We start from the raw sequence: 21533 nt of genomic DNA, 5'->3' as shown, positions 1-21533 counted from the left end.
TTAGACATCACTTTTAGGGACGACAAAAAAGTCACCACTGAAAGACACTTTGAACGGCGGCTTTCAACAACGACAATAAGGTCATCGTCCTTTTTTTGTAGTGATTAAACCATTTCTCTAGAAAGGGACAAGGGTTATTTTTCTCTCAAAAGTTTTCACAAAAAAGTTGTGCGTATTTAGAAGTTTTTTAATGTTAATATTATCCTTGAAGTATTAAGAACGTAGAAATCTCATCCTTTTCTAACATCAAATAATGTTGCCAGTTAAATCTCCATCTTTCACGAACTTTATGTTGATGTGGTGCTCCAGCATTTTTAACTATTAGCTTGCATGTCATTTATTTAATTTATAATAAAGAGCAAAAATTATTTTCTTCTGTTAATAATTAAAATTAAAATTATGTATATGTATAATTTTGTGTTAAAAAATTGTAGATTTATTGCAGTTGAACTGATAAAGACTTAAACGAGCACACACGAGGTCAAGAATTTGAGCCATGGAAAATTTGTCGAATGTGACTTTTCCAAGATTCAAACCCTCACGACTACAAAAAAAGATATTTAATGACAGTTAAAATGAGTTTTTCACGGTGGTTTTAAGAGCGACGTATATGCTATCGACGTAAAATATAAAGGATTTCATGGTGGTTGAAAGACTGTTGTGGTATGTGACTTTCCACGGCAGTTATATAAATAACCGCCGTGAAAAGTTTTTTTTGGTTTTAGTTTACTTTCATCCTATTGATCATGATGGAATGGAAGAACAAAACCCCAAAGGAAGGGGTTTGAGAATCAATTAACCAATAACCTCTTACTAGTTAAAAGCATTTTGATGAAACCAACGTAGATTCTTTTCCACCATAATAGCGCCATTTTGCCTCGCCTTCCACCACCAAATCGAAACTATTAAGATTTAATAAAAGTAAAATCAAAAACTCAAATCTGATAAAATTCATGAATTTTAAGCTGTCAAACTACAAAAACTATAAACCCATGGAAAGAATGGAGGAGAAAGGGTGAAAAACTGACAAATAAGAGTAAAGAGGATGAGGATGAGGATGAGGCAACGACAACAGCGACAGCGATGACAACAATAGCAGTGACAGTGATGGAAGAACGTGGCGGAGATGATAGAAGCAAAGGATAAACGCTAGCAAAAGTAGGAGGAGGGAGAAAATCGAGTGGGGAGGTAATGGGGGACTATGAGCTCTAACTCTGAAAAGTGAAAACTATCGTGTGATAGACAGAGTTTTAAAATTCTGATAGACTTTTTGAGGCAGTTATTTAAAAAATCACTGTTAAAAGTATTTATTTACGACGATTTTCTTAAAAACTGCTGTTAAAAATACTTTTCAGGGCGGTTTTTTAAATAACCGCCATGAAAAGTAAAATTTCATTCCTTATAATTACAAAAATACCATCTTCATGTTTTTTACAGTGTTTTTTCTAATGACTGCCGTAAATTAGTATCGTGAAAAGTCTTTTTTGTAGTAGTGCCTTGACCTCATTTATCCGCGCTTAAGTTTTTATCAATTGAGCTACAATAAATCTTCAATCTTAGGACATATATAATACTATTACAAGCTAAACATAAATTATATATCATTTTAAGTTTAATTATTAATATGACAATATGATTTTTATTTATTTATATTATTGTTTATTTTATAATTTTTATTCCTACAAAAATTATTTTAAATATAATATTAATTTCAAAATAAAAAAATTTCAAATCTTAAATATTTTTTATAAATATAATTGTTTTGCTAATTTTTAAATTTAATTTTTATTTTAAACTAACATTGATTAAGTATTATGTATATTATATTATATTATATTATACCTATCTGTTTTTTATATATTCGAGGAAAACCATTTACAAATAATGGAAAAAAAATCTAATTACTAAAAAATAATTATCATAATAAAATTTAATTAATCTATATGAAAAATTAAATGATTTAAATAGATTATAATAAATAATTTTATTATACAAAATCAATTAAGTTAATGACATTATTATAAGATTTAATTTAAGTGTTCTGTATTATGAGTTATTAATTATATCATGATCAAATCATTATTGGATTATTCAAATTCCAAAACTCCTATAATTATAATTGAAGGTGTTCATACAAATCAAGTTGTCCATTTTGGATTTCTATGATGTATTACAGTAATGCAATTATTATTTGTTTTTTTAATTTTCATAAAAAAGTTATTAATATTCTTATCTTATTTAATTGTTTAATTATTATTAATGAATAAGAGAAATTGATTTTAATAAAATATATAACAAGATTTTTGGAGAAATCATTTCTCTGGCTTCCCATCTCAACGGTAAATGTTTGATCTTGAGATCAACAACAACGACGCCGCCTTTAATAATGTCAACTCCACAAGTACTCCTCCGGTCCTTATTATAAGACTCAATTTGACTTTTTATTTAGTCCTAATTATAAGACCCAATTCATTTTCTCTCTTATATTTATGCATTTTTTCCCAAGATAATCCTTCTAATAATGATAGTTTTAGCCAATATACTTAATTAGCAAGGATATTTTAGGAATAACAACACTTATTTATTATAAATAACTAACTTAACTTACTTCCTTAATCTCCTCAAATAAGTCAATTGGGTCTTATAATTAGGACCGGAGGAGTATATCAGTTTATTTTGTAATTCAAAATATATTTGTTATATGTGAATTTAAATTTTCATTGTTAAGAACCACCATTTATCTTCATTTCATCTCCATTTTAATTTAGCTTTCATAAAACTCTTTGAAGCCGTAATGCTTTGTCATTTTCTTACCTAATGGATGAAACATGAAAGCCCTTGAATATTAAACACGCTTAGTTTTTTTTTTTTGGGGGGGGGGGGGGGGGGGAGAACAGCTTGGAGTGATTTTAATTGAATATACGGTGAGCTTCTGTCTATTGCCTTCCAGTGTCATTTGTCCAAAATTCTTACAATAATTTTTTAATTATTATCAACTACTAATAACCCTTTTGAAATTTTCTATTTAATATTAAACAATATAAATAAAACACTAAACATGTATTCAAAAGATAAATTAATCAAGATTTAATGTGCAATTTTACTCCAAAAGTTTTCAATTAAAAACTGTTGGTATTCAAAAGTTTTTTCCCCCCTTTAGAATCAATATCACCCTGAAATTTTTAAAAGAGAGCAATCTTACCCCTAACCATTAAAAATATTAATGATCAACGTTGACTTTTAGTAGTTAGGGTGATTTTGCACCTAACACTTCTGAGAAGATATTGATCATAAAAAGACTAATAAATATCCTCAGCTCCCATGTAAAAACTTGCCGAGCAAAATCAAACCTCCACCCGTTAATCAAACTTCCATAAAGCTTGTTAAGTCACTTTATTAATATGAGAGAACAGATACATGGCTTTCCTAGAATACAAATGAAATGACAACAAATACATTTTTTTCTACAATGGAAGAATAAAATCAATATAAAATAATTATTGAAAATTTTACTATATATACAACAAAAATATGAATAAACATGAACAATTAGCAAAGTGAAAAGAACAACTGAGTATCTATATCCAAAAACAATTTAACACATCCTTCCTGCATATATTCCTCCAGCTCAACGATGAATAATGTTCGTAGGTCAACTGAAAAAAAAGAATATGATTACCCAAACACAACTTTTAATTTGCACCATTATCTCCATTGCCCGGAAAAGCTTTGCGGTTGTACATAGAGGCCGACCTCCAATCTCTCCATGGTTGTCCAGGATCTCCCACCAGAGGCGGACTTATCGGCAATGGTGGTGGAGGTGAAGGCGGAGGCGGAGATAGGGGCTCAGATGGAGGAGGACGCAGAGCTATGATGCGCTCCATTACATCCCGATGGTATTTCTATGAGCACATAAAAAGATTCTGTTACAGTAAGTTCAACGCAAGAGAACAAGCAATATACAGCCACCACCAAGCTTGGTCACAGTAAGGTTCAATAGGTATTTCTATGAGTTTTGGATTCTTTAACATTAAATTGTACAGCAATCAAATCTGTATTAGTCAGTAATTGATAGAGATTTGGTAATATGGGATGCTAAGTCCCACATTGAATAATATGGATGTTTGAGAGGATATTTCATTGGATTGCTTATCAATCGTGTACTCATAATCTTTTGGTTCTATTTATAAGACACTAAGAGAAATTTTTTGTATAAATCTATAATTTTATCATTCATTTATTATTGTCTTAACTTTATTTACGTAAAGTATAATAGACATTAAATAGACATAAAGGAAAAAGGTTGTTAAATTTTAAATGAGAGTTAATGAAATTTAAAGTTTTTATTAGTCTGTGTGAAACATGCTAGAAGTGATTTATAAATAGAACTAGAAGAGTATATATAGAGAGAGAGAGTTGCACACTCACTATAGTATAAAGCTTTTCCTTTACTTCAGTGATTGTGACTTCGAAAAAAAACACGATGAGATAATAAATTACCTGAACTACAAAATTGCGTCTTTCACAATCCAAGAACATGTTAAAATGGAAATCCACCTGAGACCGAATTTTGTCCCTTATGGTGGAAAAGCTTATCTGGTCCCTTGACGTAAATCGATCAACTTCATTGAACCATAGACAAGTGAAGAGGTTGCTAATAGGAATAAGCTCTCGGACAATTACGCATCCTTCGGGAACATCTGCAAATCAACCATGAAGACTAAGAATAAAAATGTAAATCAAGAAAATATATGCGTTTAACCCAATACGAAAATTTTGCATACCACTTATGATAGGATATTTGTCCTCTGTATATGGGGTCAATCCCTCATTCTTATAAAACTCAATCTGAATGTCAATTGAGGCATTGTCGTACTTTCCAGCAGCTTTATTTGCCTCAGCTTCAACAAATACATCAAACCGCTTATAATGTCTAGATATTGCGAAAGTTGCATTCTTTCTCCACAAAAACCTGAAAAATTTAAGCAAAGTAGTTAAAGGTTCCAAAACAAGCATTCTGGCAAGACAGAGCAAGAATAACAGCACCCCCCGGCAAGCTTTAACTCTGAATGCAAACTAACAATTTCCAGCAGTTTTCTAGTCCCATGGGAAATGAATTTGACCCCATAATTAGTATTTTCTCTGGTCTTAGATGTAAGAGTTAGTATGTTAATCTACTTTGGCTTCCAAATTTATACTTTTTTTTACCTGAACCATCTCTACTGATTGCATATATCAAGAAAATTTCTATCAAGAAGTAATTCCAAGTAAGATGCTGACTAAAGAAAGTATTTTAGAAAAATCAACATATATGTTCTATAAATAACTAAATCAACTAATTTAAGGACTAGAGGACCAGAGGAGATACATTTGAAGAGATAATGGTAACAAATCAAGCCAGAATTTCACCAAATACAAGCACACATCAGGTTCTTGTTTTTGGGAAACAAATTGAACCGTGATCAGTAGTGAGAATAGGGATAAATTCCTAGATTGAGGAATGAAGGGATCTAATAAATCCATTCCAAGACAATGATTTGATAATCCATTATGCCAGATCCAGATGAGTACAACTATCCTGATATATGAAGGAAGCTGAAAGCAAATTACGCCCAAAATAAGCAAATATTAGATGTGCATGGATATTTAATCTCAGAGGCATATTGAGATATACCTTTCAAGAATTTGATATGGATCAACAACAAGCTCAAGCTTTCCATCAAGCCATATAGAATAGCGGGCATTTGGAGCCATTCTATGTATCAGAAGCTTTGGAATCTGTGCAAAAGATGTAAAATAGTACAGAGAAGATCAAGAAAAGATCTATGCTAAGAAAAACAAACACGTGTTCAACCAAAATCTATGTTATCTCAATCAACAAAGATAAGATTAAAATCATTATAATGCTTAGATCTCACAAAAGCATCTAGCCAATATTAGATCTACTACTAATCAGAGCTTCTTTTTCGTCCATGTATTGAAGGCTGATCAGTATACCTCCTCCAATCTAAACTGAAGAAAAAATGCTGCCAAATACAATAGTTCTCTAAAATACCAATCAGATCACATGGAAAAACATACATATTTAGAGAATCAATGAAGCTGGCCAAGTTTATGTATTCTGACCTTCCCAGTACGTCTACCATCAGTGTAAGGAGGATTACGTGCAACAATAATTCTCCATAACCCAATTTTCTTGCTGCTATCCAGCCTGCCAGAACTTCTCTGATATTTTTCTGTTTCTTCATCTATGAACATAAGGAAGCATACAGTCTTCTTCGAATATTCACTTATATTTGATGGCTCATTTATCTCATCAAAATTTCCTGAAGAACATTTTAAATTTATTAGTAAATTAAATGCCTAAACAAGTGAGAAAATACAAGACTGGCATGACAAGACACAGACCAAATATGCAAGATGCAACAACTATGCCAGTACACTGCTCCATATACAGAAGGTCATCCTCATCCATATCGTATCCTGTGTTGCGGCCAGGTTTGATTCCACGAACAAATCTGATTAATGGGATAGAGAATGAACAGATGTGAGCATTAGTACAGGATAAATATGTCTTAATACTGGCCAAAGACATGTTGTACCTATAAAAAATATGAATATTCCAGTTAAATATCCAACAAAAACTAGAACATACCCGCAGTGAATATTCATTGACGGTTGTATAGTTTGAGAATAAGTTCTCTGCTTCAAAGTAGGATATCCACCAAAGTCAGAACCACCAAATTCTCCATCTCTTCTCAAATTTTCCTCATAGATATAAGTCAAATTCTGAAGAACCGGTGACGGTGATGGAAACTTTGGCATTAGTGCTATGGCCTCTTCCACAGGTAGGTAACATACGGGGCATGCTAAAACACAAGGAAGATAAAATATTCAGAAACAACACTACCAGCATAAAGTGATATGAAATGTACAGCAAGCTCAGAATATAGTTTTCAATATCAAAAACTTCAGGAACTAGTTGGTTTATGCTGGGATCAAGGATACTACGGCAGATAACTAAGTACAAAATAGTTTAAATAACTTACGCCGTGGTCCAGTGCGTTTTTTATCTGCTGGTGGGGGAGGCAGTGTGAAACTATTACAGGGATGCCCAGGAGGAAGAGTGTAGCCCAGAAATTGGCTAGGGGGAGGAGGAGGCAATGCCATATATGAAGTTATGTTCACAATGCTTTCATTAACATTTTTGTTCTGCACGCTGTTTACTTCCTGTGATCCTTCGCCTGAAACAAGCCATATCCCAAATATTACCTAATAAAAATAGCAATCCAATATCAAGTTGTAAATCACAAAACAGGTTTTTCTTCTTTTTTCCCCCTTCATTCAGCAACGCAGAGAATTAAAGTACAGTATGGCCAGTGAGCCAAGTTGAATCAATGGAAGAATCGCACAACATTCGCTTTTACCCATCTAAATAATCATAATAAAAACAACTTGCCAGTCTGAAAATTGAAGTCAAATGAGAACTGCAACAACCAGGCACCCTATTACAAAGAAAAGAGAAGACAGATAGGCGAAACTCTTTTAGACAATAATGTTAAAAGCACCCCACTCAATCCAGAATATGTCAAAGAAGCTGGCACATTATTAGCACGCATTTCACGACTGGCACTTAACCAGACGAATTCAAGTACCAAGCTCCTTTTAGCTTTACACCGTCATTTTAATCATCCAATTGATATTTATCAAACTACACATCCTTTGTGCTCTATGCAACTGCAAAATAACATTAGGCTTAAATAGAGGAATAAGGAAGAGAAAGGATAAATTGAAAGAAGAATTTTTTTTTGGGGGGGGGGGGGGGGAGAGCGGAGTGAACCTTTTTCAACGTTCAAAACCCAGAAGAAAATTGCAGCTGAAATGGCAAAGAGTAACAGCATTCCGATGCTCATTCGCTTAGCAACCTTGATGAACCACACGAAGAGCTTCTCTTTCTCCTTAACCATCTTGGAAAGCTTTCGTGCTGTTTGAATAAGTGGAAATCTTCTCTGTAGCTTTTTATCTAAAGAACCATAACTTGAACGAATACCCAGAAAAGCCCCCATTCATTGTAACTGAAACCCTTCATATGTCCCTCTCATCTACGCGCCCAGAAAATTCAACACCTTCTTCAATATATCTTATACGCCGCCCCCTCACTGCCCAAATATAAACTCAACACGCCCATTTCAGCGATTCAGCCCAATCTCTGAAAAAACTATAATCAAAGTTCCATGCAACTGGATATACTCAGCAATGTTACTCTCACTCAAACCCAACTAAAATTTAGGATTTCTTCTCAATGAGGGTTGAAACACAAAATCCAAGAAATGAAAGCAGAGTAAATAAAATAACTAGCGCTTTTGAAAGAGCCAAGTCGAGGAAACTTAACCAAATTAACTAAAATACGGTATATTGCGAAACAAAAATTGGGTAATAATAATAAGAACTCCCTCGTTCTTCAGACACTGGCGAGGGAATGAATCTACGATTTCTGATCGGATATCAACGGATTTTAGCGGAATAAAATAGATTTCAAGTAAATATGGGTCCTGGAAGAAGTCAAGGACTCTGTTGGAAGATGATCTCAGATCAAATTTTCATGAAACATTTATAAGAGGGGATCGAGAATTAGGAGAACGAAGTGTATAGAATTGGAACATCATTGATAGGCCACTCTGCGCATATGAGCAATGTTTTTTGTAGTTCAAATATTGCTGTTTCGGTCTCACTCAGCGTGACATTTGAAAACATATTGTTCACAATCAAATTGCGCGCTGTCTCTCTCTCCCTCTCCCTCCAATATTTATTTTGAACGGGATATATAAAGGGAAAATCCAATTAAATCTAATAAAAAAAATACCAAAATCCAAATCTATATTTTTAACAATTTCTTAAGTCAAGCCGAAGGGCCTTGTAGTCATTGGGAATTTTTTAATATTGTTAAAAAAAACAAAAAATACCTCTATTAAGATCATAGTAATGCAAATTTTCTGAAGTCAACGATGATAAGTTTTCATATACTTTTGAATCCAAATCAATCAAATAATCAACAAATACAAAAAAAAATTTTGAACTACATCAATATCTAAAATAAAATCAACAAATATAAATTTTTTTTGGAACTACATCAATATCTAAAATTAAAGATAACTATCTGTTAATAATCTTTTAATCTATATCATATAAAATTTCTAGAGAAAAATACATTGAAATTTTATTATAAAATTCACTTACTAAAAGAAGAAAGGTATTCTTTTTCTTCTTTTTTTTTAACTCTTTTATAAGATTTCTTTTTTAAATTTAGAACCCGTCATAGGAATTTTTAGCTCAGGATGTGACTTCAATGCTTCAACTAGTTCCTAACTTTATATTGTGTGATTAATGTTGAAGGACTGAATCTGCAAAGTTTTAAAAAATATTTAATTTGTTGTGATTAGGATATATACATATATATATATGTATATAGTTAAACAATTACATATATAGATAAACAATACTACCTCCAGTCCTAATTATAAGAGCTAATTGATTAATTTGAGAAGATTAAGGAAAGAAGTTAAATTAGTTATTTGTAATCAATAGGTGTTATCTTTTCTAAAATATCCTTACTAATCAAGTGTATTGGCTAGAACTACCATTATTAAAAGGACTATCTTGGAAAAAAATACATAAATATTAGAGACAAAGTGGATTGGGGCCTTATATTTAGGATTAAAATAAAAGTCAAACAAGGTCTTATATTAAGGACAGAAGGTAGTATAATTTGAAGAACAAAAAAAAATCTCAATTAAAATTGAAATCAAATCTACAGCTACTTTCAATTTTTCTTTTGGGATTTCTCAAAAACACTTAAAAAATACTTTCATATAAATCAAGACAAAACTAATCTTTTATATTTATTTTGAATCCTATAAAATTACTTCTAAAAAGCTATTAAGCCAATTCAAACACCCATATGTGTAAAGACCCTAACCTCAAAACATTATAACTCATCACAAAATCACTACTATGGTAGAAAAGGAAAACTGTTAAAACGAGCTACCATAGTAGAAGGAAAATTTCATATTTTTAGAAATTGACTTTCAAACTCAGATCAACCCGTAATCCGTTGCATGCAACTAAAATCATTCATTTACATCTACTAGGCCTCCGAGCCTCCGGCCCGGGTAACAAAACACATCACATCAGCCCATCTAAAAGATTCCCAACAAAATAATCCCGAGTTTCATAAGACACTATCAATGGCCTCCGGCCAACCAAAATAAGGAGATACATTCTCTCCAGTTTACAACAAGGCCGGGTAATCAAATATTTCAAAAGCAGTCCTAAATGTGGCAATATATACTAGCCATACATATACAAATGCTAGAGGCCTAAAGCTAACCAAGCTCAAGCCTTTGCGTCTCTTCCCGATGGCCCACGCCCGGAACCTTCACCTGAAAACATTGTAAACCACGGGGTGAGACAAAGTCCCAGTAACCAACCTTTCCAATACTAGGTACTACTAAATAGGTGCTCATGAGGTGTCAAGTTGGGGCAATTCACAAATAATATATAATGATAGCCACAACAATTCATGCAAGTGCAATGATGCAATCCCATCCACCAAATCCCTCACTTTGGGGGATTTTCAGGAGCCGAAGCCGGCCTATCCCTCACTATAGGGGACGTAAGGAACCATAAAAGGGCCTATCCCTCACTCTGGGGGATGTAGGGAGCCAAAAGGCCTATCCCTCACTATGGGGGATGTACTAAGCCAACCATCATGCATTAATGGAGGCCTTACCACGTGGTAGTAACTATCAAAAACTCTCACCAAATCCCAATTCATGCATTATGCTCAAACCATAATCAAATAGTAATTGAACATTTCATAAGTAACTTCATTCAGTGGCATATCCTTCACAATTTCAAGATTTCATTCATCATCAATCAAAACCCCACAAGACGGTTTTCCTTTTTATACACAACATACAATTTGAACATAATTACTACTTGGAGCACAAAACATAAATCTAGTCACAATACCACAAAAGCAAGTACTAAAGATTGGAAAGTGGTTACCTCTCGCTTGAGCAAGGAACAACAAACTAACGATGTGGCCCCGTGCACCACCAAGACTCACAACCGGTCTACACAAGCACACAAACACACAACCAACATATATTAGCTCTCAAACTAATAATGTGGCCAAAACAACACTTGGGGACACAAAATTCCTATCTCCCATCAAAACTCTATCCAACTCAAAGGGTATATCTATCAAGGCAACACTCCAAAGTCATACCAATCCATAAAAACCTTAATTCCTTTCCAAACATCAATTAAAATTCATAACCTCAAGGACCCACTATAAGAATTCTACACCCAAACATCTATTTTGAACAATTGGAGTTCTAACAACAATCTAAACCGATTAAACATCCAATTTAACCCTCCTTAACATAACCCAATTCACAAAACTCAGAATCAACCTCTATATTATCATCCTCAATCCCAAATCATCCAATTCCATAAACCCTAGCTTCAAAAACTCAAGATCCTTTAAATCCAAGAAAACTACACCGATTAAATACTTAAACTAACCCAATGCAATCAATTAAACTCAAAACAATCGGTCAAAAACCTCAATTCCATCACAACTTAGAAAATCCTAGGGTTCCACCAAAAATCCTCAGAAATTCCAAGAAAGAAAGTAGATTAGAGGTTAAAATCACTTACTTGAGGTAATGGATCCTTAGAAATGTCTTTCCCAAGCCAGAAATTCGAAACCCTAGCAGAGCTCCTCTCTTCTCCTTCAGATTTTCTAATTTTTGCACAACTGAACCCTCCCGCGACTATATAGATTCGGGACCTTTCGCCGCGGCGAACTAATCCCGAGAGGGATTACTCGCCTGAAAACCGGACTTCGCCGCAGCGAACTCCAATCTTCGCCGCGGCGAAAGCTTCCCGAGAGGAAACTCTCGCTCGCCCAGAAAACATTCGCCGCGGCGAGACCTTCCCGAGAGGGAAACCTCGCTCACCTAGACAACTTCACCGTGGCGTCCCTATGACTTCGCCGTGGCCAAACATGCCCGAAACACAAAGCCTACCTAGAACCCCCGGTGCGAAACTTCGCCGCGGCGAACATACCCTGAGAGGGGTACATTCACCTATTCCTCCAACATACCTCAAATTCAACCCAAACACCCAGATCAAGATTAAATTGCTAATCTATCCTCAAAATCAAACCAAAAGAGGCTATTAAAACCCGATAAGACTTAGGATGTTACAATATGCAGGGATATTCTTCTAAATTTGGATTTTGCTATTTCACTTGAATTTAAATGGGATTTTTCAAATATAAAATTATATCAATTTTAAATTTAACATTTTAAATATTTTAGTTGAGTTTTTAAAATTTTTTGAAACAAATAAAAATTTCAAATAATTAAATTTTACATAAATGGTTTTAAAATTTGAAGAATACATATATATATTTATATATATATATATATATATATATATAAACAAAAGAATTGAAAGAAAGAAGAAGGAAAGAAGGGGAATATTCATAATCAATTTATACTAGTGCTAAAAGTTTCAATCCTTCTCTAGTCTCTCCACATATTGCCTACCGAAAAAAAAAATCCATCTCTACATATTTGGTATAATAAAATGGGGTGAAAAATATTTTTTTTAAATATTTTTTGTCACAAAATTCTAAAATCTTTTAAAACTAATAAAAAAGTGTCCTTTTGGTGAATACTACTTGCAGGACTATTGTTTGACCTTGTACTTCCTCTGCCATAAAAAAAATGTGATAATTATGATTAATACTCCTGTAATCCTATTTATAAAACATTTCTAATATTTTTTAGGAAAAATTGCAAATAAAGACCCCCCAATATATAAAATGGCAATCAGGGACCCTGAATTTGAGAAATTGCTGCAGAGGACCCGGTCCCAATTTGCAATTATGAAATATGTGTTAAATGGCTGAAATGCCCCTCACTCATCATTACTGTTAATGAAGGCAGAGACCAGGATTTTAATAGGTGGTGAGAGAGCTGGTGGAGTAGGATGAGCTGAACGAGTATGTGTGATATTGGGATCTTCTAACATTGGCAATAATGCGAGTAACTTATTGAGTAAACCCTTCTTGTATTGTTCCCCGTAAGAGTTACACATCGTCACATTCTTCATCTTCATCTCTGCTGTGTGGGTGAGTAGGCTGGAGGAAGGGAGGGAATGGGAGGTGTAGTTGAAGATGAAAGATATCACAATGAAGGAGGTTGTGGTTAGTTGGAGGTGGGATATTTTTGTTTTCGTAGTGTGAATGGTCATCTCTCATTTGTAGTGCACGGTGCTGGTTGCGATGGGGAAGGGGTCAGAGTGTAGTGGTTTGGCAAAGTGTAGGTTGGATAATGGCCGTTAGTTTGACCGTGAAGGTTGAGGTGTTGCCACGGAATGAGGGAATAACAATACCATGATTTTCGGTGTTGAAGTCGTCAAGCCCTAAAGTGAAGTTGTGAAGCCCTAAAGTGATGTTGGGAAGACAGGAGGTCACTGGTTTTTAATTTGGTATGTAAATGGTTGAGTCAATGGAATAAATGTGTAAATATTTATTAGTGAAGCTAACGTACTGACTAAACGTAAATTTTTGCTGCAGATTAGTATGAAAAATGGATTTCAATAACCGAAGAAGCTGTGGGAAGGAGTTGTTCTGTTACGTGCACATTGGTGGACATTTTGAAGCAAATGGTGAAGGGATAGTTAAATATATTGGAGGGAGTGTAAGGGTAACCAGTATAAAAGAATGGATAATAGTAGACGAGTTGTGTGCAATAATTTCACAGTGGATAGGCAATGATGGTGGTGGATATGAGATTAAGTATAAAGTTAAATTTGATGAGAGTACATTCATTGATCTTTGTGATGATGGTGATACCTGCAACTTGTTTAGATATAATAACAGCAGTGGTCATGTGTATGTAGGAGGGAAAGGGAATGATAGGGAACCTAGAGCAAGGAATGATCCAGACGTGTAAGTGGTTATGTTTTCCAATTGAATCTTGTTATTTACTAATATATTGTAGGTAATTCGTATAGAAATATTGTAACGAAGCTAATGGTGTTTGCAGTCCTAAATTGTAATTAGTAAATGCAAGCATGTTATTGAACATAGTGGACATGTCATTTCTATTTGTAAACTTGTGTTTTAGAAATGCAGACTTGTTATTAAACATAAGTAGAGGTTTCCATATGTAGACTTGTAATTCAACGTATTGAAGTTATAATTATCATATACGGACTTGTTATTTAGATATGTAGATGTTATTTTACTAACCAGTAGTTTCTATATGGAAACTTGTTATGTGAGTAACTCAAGTTGTAATTACCACATACGGACTTGTTATTTTAGCAAGGAATTGTTTGTAGATGTAGACTTGTTATTTTAGTTACTAAAGTTGTAATAACCATATGCGGACTTGTTATTTAGATAGATATGTAGACATGTTATTTTATTCAAACTGTCGTTTGAATATAGCTGTCCTAACTTGGTATTATGGTGGCAGGAGTGAGAATTTATTTGGACTTTCACAAGACATGAATACATTTGAAATGACCATTGGTGATGAACATGAGCCAGTGAATGTTGAGAATGGAGTTGAATGCCTAACTTTTGAAGGAGGCGGATCAAGTCAGAGAAGCAAGTGTAGTGGTTTAGAGAGTCAGGGAAGACTGACAGGCGAGATGAATTGTACGAAATGGGCAGGAGTGTTTGTAGGAGTGGGCCAATATGTTCCACATGCTGTTGCTTTTAGGGAAGCTGTGTACCAGTTCAGTATTGCAGAGAAGTTTGCAGCGAGATATATCAGGAATAGTAAGGAGAAGATGAATGTGAGGTGTAAAGTAGAAGGGTGTCCTTGGAAGATATGTGCAAATGCTGTTGGAAAGAACAGTCATCTATTACGTGTGACTACATTTTGCAATAAGCACATTCATTCAGCCCAAGACAATTTGATTGTGACTTATGGTGGGAGTGCTGCGTTGACATCATCAGTAATAGTTGAAGAGATAAGGGACCATGCTGAAAAACGGCCCACTGAGATAAGGAAATGTTGGAGAGGGAGTATGGTGTGAGGCTTACATATTGTCAGGCATATAGAGCAAAGGAAAAGGCAATGGAAGAAATACATGGGAAACCGGAACAGTCCTATATGTTAATACCATGGGTATGTGAAAGGTTGAAGGAAACTGATGACAAAACGGTTGCTAAATAGGCCTCCATTGGTAATAGATTTGAGCGTGTGTTCATTGCATACGGTGCATGTGTTGAGGGTTTTTTGAACGGTGCAAGGCCTATATTATATGTTGATGGTACTCATTTAAGTGGTCCATATAAGGGGACGTTACTGTCAGTTTCGGCATATGATGCGGATAATGAGCTGTTGCCGTTTGCAATAGCAGTGGTGAAGGGAGAGAATCTTGATGATTGGACGTGGTTTTTTTACAAGATTAAACAAATAGTTGGTTCAATGCAACTGACTATTGTGTCAGATAGACATAATTCTATAATTGGTGCTGTGCAAGTAATATTTGGGTGTGAAAGGCATGCATACTGTTATAGGCATGTGAAGGAGAACTTTAGCTCTGAATATATGAAATTAAACAGAGGTCGGAGAAGGACAAGTGAAAATTCAAAGGAAGATGCATTGAAGGTACTGGATAAAGTGGCTTATGCAAGACTTGCGGATGAGTTTGATCATGCGCTGGATGATCTCATAACCATGTCTCATGAGTTATATGAGTGGGTTATCAATCAAGGTGATGTGGATAGATGGGCATTGAGCAAGTTCCCATATAGAAGGTGGGACAACATAACAACTAATTTAGCTGAATCTTTTAATGCTTGGATGGTAAGGGAGAGGAAGCATAACGTGGCCAAAAAGATCCATGAGCACCGGGAGAAAGTAGCAAGAAAGATGCATGCATCATATGCAGCAATGACTAAGTGGAGTAATTGCGTTGGGCCAAAAATAGACGCAAAAGTATTGGAGCATGTGTATTTCGGTAGGTACATGCACTGTGAGAATTATGGAGGGGGAAGAATATGCGTGCACACATCACGTGGAGACCAAAGAGTGGACCTTGGCCTACACCAATGTAGCTGTCGAACTTGGCAAATGTTAGGATTCCATGCTCACATGCTTGTGCAGCCATTAAGACATAGGGGGAAATGTTTATGATTATGTTGAAGAGTGTTACAAACGTTCATCCCAAGAAAAAATCTATGCCCGGAGCATGATTCCAGTGGTGACAATTGATATGCCTCACCTGAATGATTATACGTTTGAGAATCTTACTGCTCAACCCTTGCTCTTACCCCCAGTCACTGCTAGGCCTTCTGGAAGACCAAGAAGAAATAGAAAGGAATCACAATTCCACAAAAAAATATATCATTGTACTAGATGTCTTCATCCTGGACATACAAAGAGGACATGCAAAAATCCTAACCCAAGTTGACTTCCACTTACAAATGGGACAACTAATTTTTTTGGCACATATAGGGTTCATCCTTCTTAATTTTTTTGGGAGCAGGGTGTTGGTAGATGTGCACATATATTTTTTGTTACTTCTATGTTTGGGACAAAGGGACATTAAGTGGAAGGTGTAAGTTAATGTGCACTTATCATTGAATGTTGTAAAGAACTTGTTGCTGTGAAAGAAATCAGAACTTGTCACTTCTTGTTATTTTGCATAGTTAAGTTGTCATTTGCTTTTGTGCACTTGTAATTTCATGTTCATCAGAAGTGGTTGCTGTCAGAAATGTGCAAAGTGTAATTCCGTGTTTATCAGAAGTGGTTGCTGTCAGAAAACGAAATGTGTCAAAACCATATAGGAACTTGTCATGTGGCATAGTAAAGTTGTCATTTGGCAATATCAAGTTGTCATTCTGTGTTTATCAGTAGTGGTTGCTGTCAGAAATGTGCAATGTGTAATTCCGTGTTTATCAGAAGTGGTTGCTGTCAAAAAACAAAATGTGTCAAAATCTTATAGGAACTTGTCATGTGGCATAGTAAAGTTGTCATTTGGCAATGTCAACTTGTCATTCTCCGTTGATTAGAAGTGGTTGCTCTTGGAAATGTGCAATGTAATCACTGTCTTCGAAAGTATGAAAATGTATTAAAACCTTCTGGGAAATTGTCATTTTCCATAGTAAACTTGTCATTTCCCTTTCTGAAGTTGTAACTTTGTGTTCAACAGTAGTGAAAATCCAGTCGTTTCATGAAAACATTATTCGAACTTGTAATTTTCGGTAGTGAACTTGTCACTTTCTTTTGTGAACTTGTCATTCTATGATTATCGTAAGTGGGAATCCACTCATCTCAACAGACAATCTCGGTTTCATGAAAACTTTATTAGAACTTGTAAATTTCTCAAGTCAACTTGTCAATTTCCTTAGTGAACTTGTCATTCCGTGATTATCATAAGTGGGAATCCACTCATCTCAACAGACAATCTCAGTTTCATGAAAACCTTATCGGAACTTGTAAGTTTCACTAGTCAACTTGTCAATTTCCTTAGTGAACCTGTCATTCCGTGATTATCGTAAGTGGAATTCCACTAATTGGAACAGAAATTTCCCTTGCATGAAAACATCTTGGGAACTAGTGATTTGGCATTGTCAACTTGTCATTTTCCTTTGTCAACCTCTCATTCCGTGAATCAATGTGTAAATTTAGCCACCTTTAATACAGAATCACAAATTTGTATGAAAACCTTTTCACAAGTTGTCACTGGCCATAATGAACTTGTCGTTGCCTGTACTAAACTTGTCATTGGCCATTTGGCTTGACTAAAGGGAAATTTGTCATTCCAAATATAAGTGCTGCTATACCATCAATCCAACCATATCATAACCATTACAATAATTGGCATACAATTTCAACAAATGAATCCATTGACAAAGTTAGTAAAAGTCACAGCCTAATTTAAATGCTCTCTATAAAGACGTTCTTCTCTTTTTGGTCATTCGGGCCTTCTCTGGTTGTGAGATAAGATCATACACATTCTGACGGCATTCATTGTCATCATGGTTCACCAGCCACCACATCAACTCGCGCCGAAAAGAGGACACATCAGCCTGCACAGCAAGTTTACCACCAAACAAGTCACACGTGGTCACTCTTGATTGCACAATAAATAAGGTAATGTCAATACCTCGGTATATTCAAGGGAAACATCAGGCTCCCATTTCTTGAGCCATATGAGCACATGCACACCACAGTCCCTCCTGCCCACAACACCACCCTAACAGTTTCAGCTCCTCAAACCAACACAGCCAAATAACATATCACATGAGTAGGGTGTAGACACTCACAAATTATTCTGCTGTGGTACATCAGGCAGGACAATTTCCAAGTTATCACTAAAATCTGGTCTGACCATGTGAAGTATGTCTTCAAACCAATCCCTTTGCACATATGCCATATTCATCAAAAGGATAATAATATAAAACTGTCATTTCCCTATCTAACATGCACAGGTCAGTAACATCTTACACATCCGGTGATGGCCATTTCTTGGGGGTCATATGTGGCTGCCTTCTTCTGCTTGGAGGTGGTCTTCTTACGCTGTAAACTTGCTCGCATAGAATCAAGGACATTGAACTTCTGGGTCTTTGGTTCGAATGCAAAACAGAACCAATGCTCCCCAACTAGAGCAGGACCCAGAATCAAGTCACAGTCACCTATGTTGTAGCCAACATAATGCAGAAGTATTTGTTGTGCATGCTGGTTAGGATCCCAACGAGTTGGATCACGGGTCATTATGGCCTGTGAAATGCAGAAAACCAAGTTGTTATTCACTGTAACACACTTTATTCTGTCATTTTCATTTCCAATCTTGTAAATCAACAAAGCCTATTAGTAATACAGAAACCTCACCATGAAGTCTGCATCAAATATATGCCTCCTAACTCGGCCTTCAACTGCTCGCTGCTCTTGCACCAAAGCCTTACAGACCAACGACATCACTTGGTTACTCACCCTATTATTTCCACCAAGCGAATGCAGCAATCATCGGGGGATGTCTTCATCAAACATTCTGATCAAAGGACTGAAACATATTCAAGTGAGTTACTAGATGTGTTATGTTAACATGTAGTCAACAAATAACATCACATAAGCAAAGATTTTCACTTACATCTCACCCTCATCACCTTTGACAGCTCGGCTGACTAAGTTGAAAAAAATATCCTTGGGCTCCATAGGCCTCTTCACTCTTGATTGTGCCTTCAACTCCAACCAAGGAGACTTGATCTTGCTGAACCGAACCCTAGTAGATCTCCTTAGTTGTTGTGCCTCCACAGATATAGGTCTGGATCAGGCCCAACATATTCAACAATGGCCAAGGGGGATACCTCCATCGGTGAGTGACCTTCTGCCTCATCACCTTCAATGGTGGGTGACACTTCCCTAGGGGGACTGGCTACAGGTATGTCACCCTCTGCATCATGACCTACAATATTGCCTGCCACTTCCATAAAGGAACTAGTTGTAGGTATTGCACTCTCCATCACAAGTGGTTGCTTGTCATTACCCTCCCCATCACCCTTGTATCCCCTCTCCCCTTCGCTCCTGTCATCACCATCCCCTTGACCCTCTTCCTCTATCTTTTCATTGTCGTTGTCATTCTCTGTGTCACCCTTCCCATAAATGTCTCCATCTTCACTGCTTACTTCATCCTTCTCCTTTTTCTCACTTGTGTCATCATTGTTGCGCCTCTCCTCCTCATCATCTTCAGAGTCACTTATATTTGTAGGCACTGTCTCAACCCGAGCCTTTCCTCTTGATTTACCCTTCCCACCATCTCCTTGTCTTGGGATTTACACCTTCACCAACTCCTCATCCACTATTTTCATCAGCATCTTTTGCCCTTCCTCTATCCTCTTCATTAGACGCTCACGTAACTTCTTCAGCTCCTACATGTAAAAGACATTAATCAAGTAAGTATATACAACAACAAGTTCACTATGGGAAATGACACCTTCACTATGACATATTGACAAGTTCAGTAAACCAAATTACAATTCAGGTATGGTAGATTACAAGTTCATTATACAGAATTACAAGTTCAGTAAACAAAATCACAACTTACGTATGACGGATGACAAGTTCATTATACCGAATGACGAGTTCAGTAACAAAATCACAACTCACGTATGGCAGATGACAAGTTCATTATATCGAATGACAAGTTCAGTAAACCATATCACAACTCGCGTATGGCAGATGACAAGTTCATTATACCGAATGACAACTTCAGTAAACCAAATTACAATTCAGGTATGGCAGATCACAAGTTCATTATACATAATTACAAGTTCAGTAAACAAAATCATAACTTACGTATGACAGATGACAAGTTCATTATACCGAATGACAAGTTCAGTAAACAAAATCATAACTTACGTATGACAGATGACAAGTTCATTATACCGAATGACAAGTTCAATAAACAAAATCACAACTCACGTATGGCAGATGACAAGTTCATTATACCGAATGACAAGTTCAGTAAACCATATCACAACTCGTGTATGGCAGATGACAAGTTCATTATACCGAATGACAAGTTCAGTAAACCATATCACAACTCGTGTATGGCAGATGACAAGTTCATTATACCGAATGATAACTTCAGTAAACCAAATTACAATTCAGATATGGTAGATCATAAGTTCATTATACATAATTACAAGTTTAGTAAACCATATCACAACTCACGTATGGCAGATGACAAGTTCATTATACCGAATGACAAGTTCATTAAACCATATCACAACTCACGTCTGGCAGATAACAAGTTCATTATACCGAATGACAAGTTCAATATATAAAATCACAAGTCAGTCTACCCATTGATAAGTTCAATATGGCCAATCACAGCATAAGTATTGCGAATAACAACTTAAGTTTGCCAAATTACAACTTAACAATGACAAAGCTCTATGTCACTATATCAAATCAGAACTTCAGTATAAGAAATGACAACAATACTATAGCAGATAACAAGTTCAGGTTACGAAATAAAAACTTCAGTTTACCAATTATACCACATACCGGGTCCAAAAACTCTACAATTATCCTCTCTTCTTTCCCTGTCACAGCTTCACTGCCTTTTCCTCCATACATAATTCCCCTAACACTCTTCCTCTCCTTGCTGGCCAATTCTTTTATCTTCTCATCAGTCCAGTATTCAATTGCAGTGATGGACTCTCGGCCAACAGGCGTGTTGAGGTTAAAATTCTCACACACAAAAAAAACTGCAAGCCAGGCACATATATACAACATTAACGTTATGCACATCGGTAATCAAATGCAAATACAATGACAAACAAAATAGTAATACCAGAAGTAAGTATATGCAGCCACCAACAGTGCTGCTCCCCTGCCCTTCATTGCCTCGCCTGTACCCTTTGACATAGTCTCCCATTTCTTTCCAGAGGTCCTTTATAATATAGGTAGCCCAATCATACTTTC

General features: G+C 35.6%; 2 protein-coding genes across 2 annotated transcripts; one reads left to right on the top strand and one right to left on the bottom strand.

The window, feature by feature from the left end:
* Window positions 1-3407: 3407 nt before the first annotated feature.
* On the bottom strand, window positions 3408-8163 carry LOC114750903 (uncharacterized). Its single transcript, XM_028939542.1, has 9 exons — window positions 7841-8163; window positions 7050-7244; window positions 6656-6869; window positions 6409-6518; window positions 6127-6326; window positions 5675-5778; window positions 4785-4972; window positions 4501-4700; window positions 3408-3902 (listed from the first exon to the last, which is right to left on the bottom strand). Exons 1-9 carry the CDS (start codon window positions 8064-8066, stop codon window positions 3693-3695), a joined length of 1647 nt encoding a protein of 548 aa, XP_028795375.1. The 5' UTR covers window positions 8067-8163; the 3' UTR covers window positions 3408-3692.
* Window positions 8164-13667: 5504 nt separating this feature from the next.
* On the top strand, window positions 13668-16235 carry LOC114750897 (uncharacterized). The gene is made up of 3 exons (XM_028939536.1): window positions 13668-14029; window positions 14562-15123; window positions 15270-16235. The coding sequence occupies exons 1-3, from the start codon at window positions 13668-13670 to the stop codon at window positions 16233-16235; spliced, it is 1890 nt and encodes a 629-aa protein (XP_028795369.1).
* The last annotated feature ends 5298 nt before the right edge of the window (window positions 16236-21533 follow it).

Source organism: Neltuma alba, unplaced genomic scaffold (assembly GCF_004799145.2).
Source record: "Neltuma alba isolate B1F8T4 unplaced genomic scaffold, ASM479914v2 tig00006675_pilon, whole genome shotgun sequence".
NCBI classification, from domain to species: Eukaryota; Viridiplantae; Streptophyta; class Magnoliopsida; order Fabales; family Fabaceae; genus Neltuma; species Neltuma alba.
This window is presented reverse-complemented; position numbering and strand designations above follow the sequence as displayed.

Bases quoted from the DNA above. Each gene is read 5' to 3' on its own strand.
- LOC114750903 (XM_028939542.1), bottom strand. From the start codon at position 8,066: ATGGGGGCTTTTCTGGGTATTCGTTCAAGTTATGGTTCTTTAGATAAA. The intron at 6,870-7,049 runs GTAAGTTATTTA...CTTGTGTTTTAG, and splicing joins AAAACGCACTGGACCACGGC to CATGCCCCGTATGTTACCTA. The intron at 3,903-4,500 runs GTAATTTATTAT...ATGTGCTCATAG, and splicing joins GACGCAATTTTGTAGTTCAG to AAATACCATCGGGATGTAAT.
- LOC114750897 (XM_028939536.1), top strand. From the start codon at position 13,668: ATGGATTTCAATAACCGAAGAAGCTGTGGGAAGGAGTTGTTCTGTTAC. The intron at 14,030-14,561 runs GTAAGTGGTTAT...TTATGGTGGCAG, and splicing joins GCAAGGAATGATCCAGACGT to GAGTGAGAATTTATTTGGAC. The intron at 15,124-15,269 runs GTGTGAGGCTTA...GTTGCTAAATAG, and splicing joins AATGTTGGAGAGGGAGTATG to GCCTCCATTGGTAATAGATT.